This window comes from Myotis myotis, unplaced genomic scaffold, assembly GCF_014108235.1.
Source record: "Myotis myotis isolate mMyoMyo1 unplaced genomic scaffold, mMyoMyo1.p scaffold_m19_p_6, whole genome shotgun sequence".
NCBI classification, from domain to species: Eukaryota; Metazoa; Chordata; class Mammalia; order Chiroptera; family Vespertilionidae; genus Myotis; species Myotis myotis.
Window position 1 is genome coordinate 29644662 of NW_023416368.1, and position 2873 is coordinate 29647534.

Genomic DNA, 2873 nt, shown 5'->3' on the forward strand with positions numbered 1-2873 from the left:
GCCTTTAAAAAAAAAAATCCTCACCGGAGGATATGTTTTTATTGCTTTTGAGAGAGGAAGGGGGAGAGAGAGAGAGAGAGAGAGAGATGTGAGAGAGAAACTTCAATCAGTTGCCTCCTGTATATGCCCAGACCAGGGATTGAACCCACAACCTAGGTAAGTACCCTAAGAATTGAACCTGCAACCTTTTGGTGTATGGGATAATACTCCAACCAACTGAGCCACCTGGCCAGAGTCCCATTTGTACTTCTTAATCCCTTCACCTTTTCCACTCAGACTCCCCACCACCCCCTCATCTGGCAACCATCAGTTTGTTCTCTGTATCTATGATAGATGGCAGTTACAGCGGGCTCCTTGGAGAGAGAGCTGGTTACAGGGCTGGGGCTGGTAAAGCATGAGATGAACCTGGAACATCTCATTGTGTCAGAATGTAAAGAAGTGTTCAGAGAGTGACGGAGATAAGGTAAAAGGATATAGAAGCCAGCCTGAAGGGGTTCCCAATGACTAAAATGGGGGTAACTTGAGCATCATAATAATAAATGATTGTAATATGTAATATTCACATAGTTTCAAAGTATCTCCCCACAAAATACTTATTATTTACAAAGGGGAAAAGAGTAACTTTGAAGTGGAGAAAATGGACTATAGTGGCTGAATGGTGGTCTCCAAAAAGATATGTCGATATCTTAATCCTGAGAGCCTGTGACTGCTACCTTACTTGGAAAAAGAGTCTTTGCAGATGCAAATAAGTTAAGAATCTTGGAATGAGGAGGTCACCCTGAATTATCTAGATGGCCACTAGATTCAACGGCAAGTGTCCCTGGAAGAGACACACAGAGAAGAAGGTGATGTGAAGACAGAGATTGAAGTGATGCAGCTACAAACCAAGGAATGTCAAGGAATGCCCAACAGCCACCCGAAGCTGGAAGAGGCAAGGAATGGCTTCTTCCCTAGAGTCGTCAGGAGTGTAGTTCTGCCAATGCCTTAATTTTGACTCCTGCCTCCAGAATTGTGAAAGAGTCCGTTTCTGTTGTTTTAAAGTCACCAGTTTATGGTAATGTGTATGCAGCCACAGGAAACTAAGACACTAGCAGACACCACCTTAAGCAAGTGACCGAGTGGACATCCTCAGTAATGGAACAAATCAAAGCCATGCAGCAGTTGATAGAATGCAAAGAGAGGAACACAGCATTGCTTCTGTGACATTCACATCAAAGATGCATGACCATCTAATCGTAAGGAAATGTCTGACAAACCCAAATGAGGGAGACGCTACAAAATTACCGGATTGTAACCTGTAAAAATTTCAAGCTCGCCGAGCTATGGGTATCTCTCGGGACGACTGGCACAAGCGCCACAAGACGGGGGGCAAGAGGAAGCCCTACCACAAGAAGCGAAAATATGAGCTGGGACGCCCTGCTACCAACACTAAGGTTGGACCCCTCCGCATACACACAGTCCGAGTGCGCGGAGGCAACAAGAAGTACCGAGCCTGGAGGCTGGACGTGGGCAACTTCTCCTGGGGCTCAGAGTGTTATACGCGCAAAACAAGGATTATTGATGTTGTTTACAATGCATCCAACAACGAACTGGTCCGCACCAAGACCCTAGTAAAGAACTGTCTTTTGCTCATTGACAGCACACCGTACCAACAGCGGGACGAGCCCCACTTCGCACTGCCCCTAAGCCGCAAGAAGGGGGCCAAGCTGACGCCTGGAGAGGAAGAGATTTTGAACAAAAAACGATCAAAGAAAATTCAGAAGAAATATGATGAGAGGAAAAAGAATGCCAAAATCAGCAGTCTTCTCGAGGAGCAGTTCCAGCAGGGCAAGCTGCTTGCATGCATCTCTTCAAGACCAGGCCAGTGTGGCCGAGCAGAGGGCTGTGTGCTCGAGGGCAAGGAGCTGGAGTTCTATCTGAGGAAAATCAAGGCCTAGAAAGGCAAATTAATCCTCCTCCCTCCCATCTTAGCTCGTGTAACAAAGGTGTTTATTCTAGAAAAAAAATTTCAAGCTCATGAAAGTCAAGAAAAGACTGAATAAATGTTCCAGATTGGAGGACACAAAAGAGATATGCAATGAATAATTCCAGGCTGGACGCTTTTGTTATAAAGGACTTTCTTGGGCCCTGGGTAGTGTGGCTCAGTTGGTTGGAGCAGTTGGTTCGATCAAACAGAAAGATCTTGAGTTTGATCCCTGGTTGGAATGCATATGGGAGGCAACCGATCCCAAATGACGTTTCTCTCTCACCTCTTTTTCTTTCTCTCTCACCCTCTTCCTTTCTTACTCTCGAAAATCAATAAAAACATATCCTCAGGTGAGGATTTAAAACAAATAAAAATAAAGGCCATTCTTGAGACAATTGTCAAAACTGAATGGAATCTGAGGACTAGGTGGTATTAATATATTAATATTAATTTCCTAATGTTGATGGCTGTATTGTGAATATATAAGAGACTGTCCTTGTTTGTAGGAAATACACACTACAAACACTTCAGGGGTGATGAGTCATTCTGTTGGCAATTTACTCTCAAATGATTTAAGGAAAAAAGTTCTGAGTAATGTACTTTCTGTACATTTGTGATTGCTTCAACATAAAATATTTATTAAAAAATAAGGGACAGCCCTAACCGGTTTGGCTCAGTGGATAGAGCGTCAGCCTGCGGACTGAAAGGTCCCAGGTTCGATTCCAGCCAAGGGCATGTACCTTGGTTGCGGGCACATCCCCACTAGGAGGTGTGCAAGAGGCAGCTGATCGATGTTTCTCTCTCATCGATGTTTCTAACTCTCTATCCCTCTCTCTTCCTCTCTGTAAAAAATCAATAAAATATATATTAAAAAAAATAAGAGACAAAAGGACAGATTCATAAAATG

The 2873-nt window shown here is 43.8% G+C and overlaps 1 protein-coding gene across 1 annotated transcript; it reads left to right on the top strand.

Annotated features, from left to right (window-relative positions):
• The first annotated feature begins 1321 nt into the window (after positions 1 to 1321).
• Positions 1322 to 1937, top strand: LOC118658785 (40S ribosomal protein S8-like). Its single transcript, XM_036314431.1, has one exon. It carries the CDS (start codon positions 1323 to 1325, stop codon positions 1935 to 1937), a length of 615 nt encoding a protein of 204 aa, XP_036170324.1. The 5' UTR covers position 1322.
• Positions 1938 to 2873: the final 936 nt, after the last annotated feature.

What these genes read in the sequence shown, in the direction of transcription:
- LOC118658785 (XM_036314431.1), top strand. Translation starts at nt 1,323, where the DNA reads ATGGGTATCTCTCGGGACGACTGGCACAAGCGCCACAAGACGGGGGGC.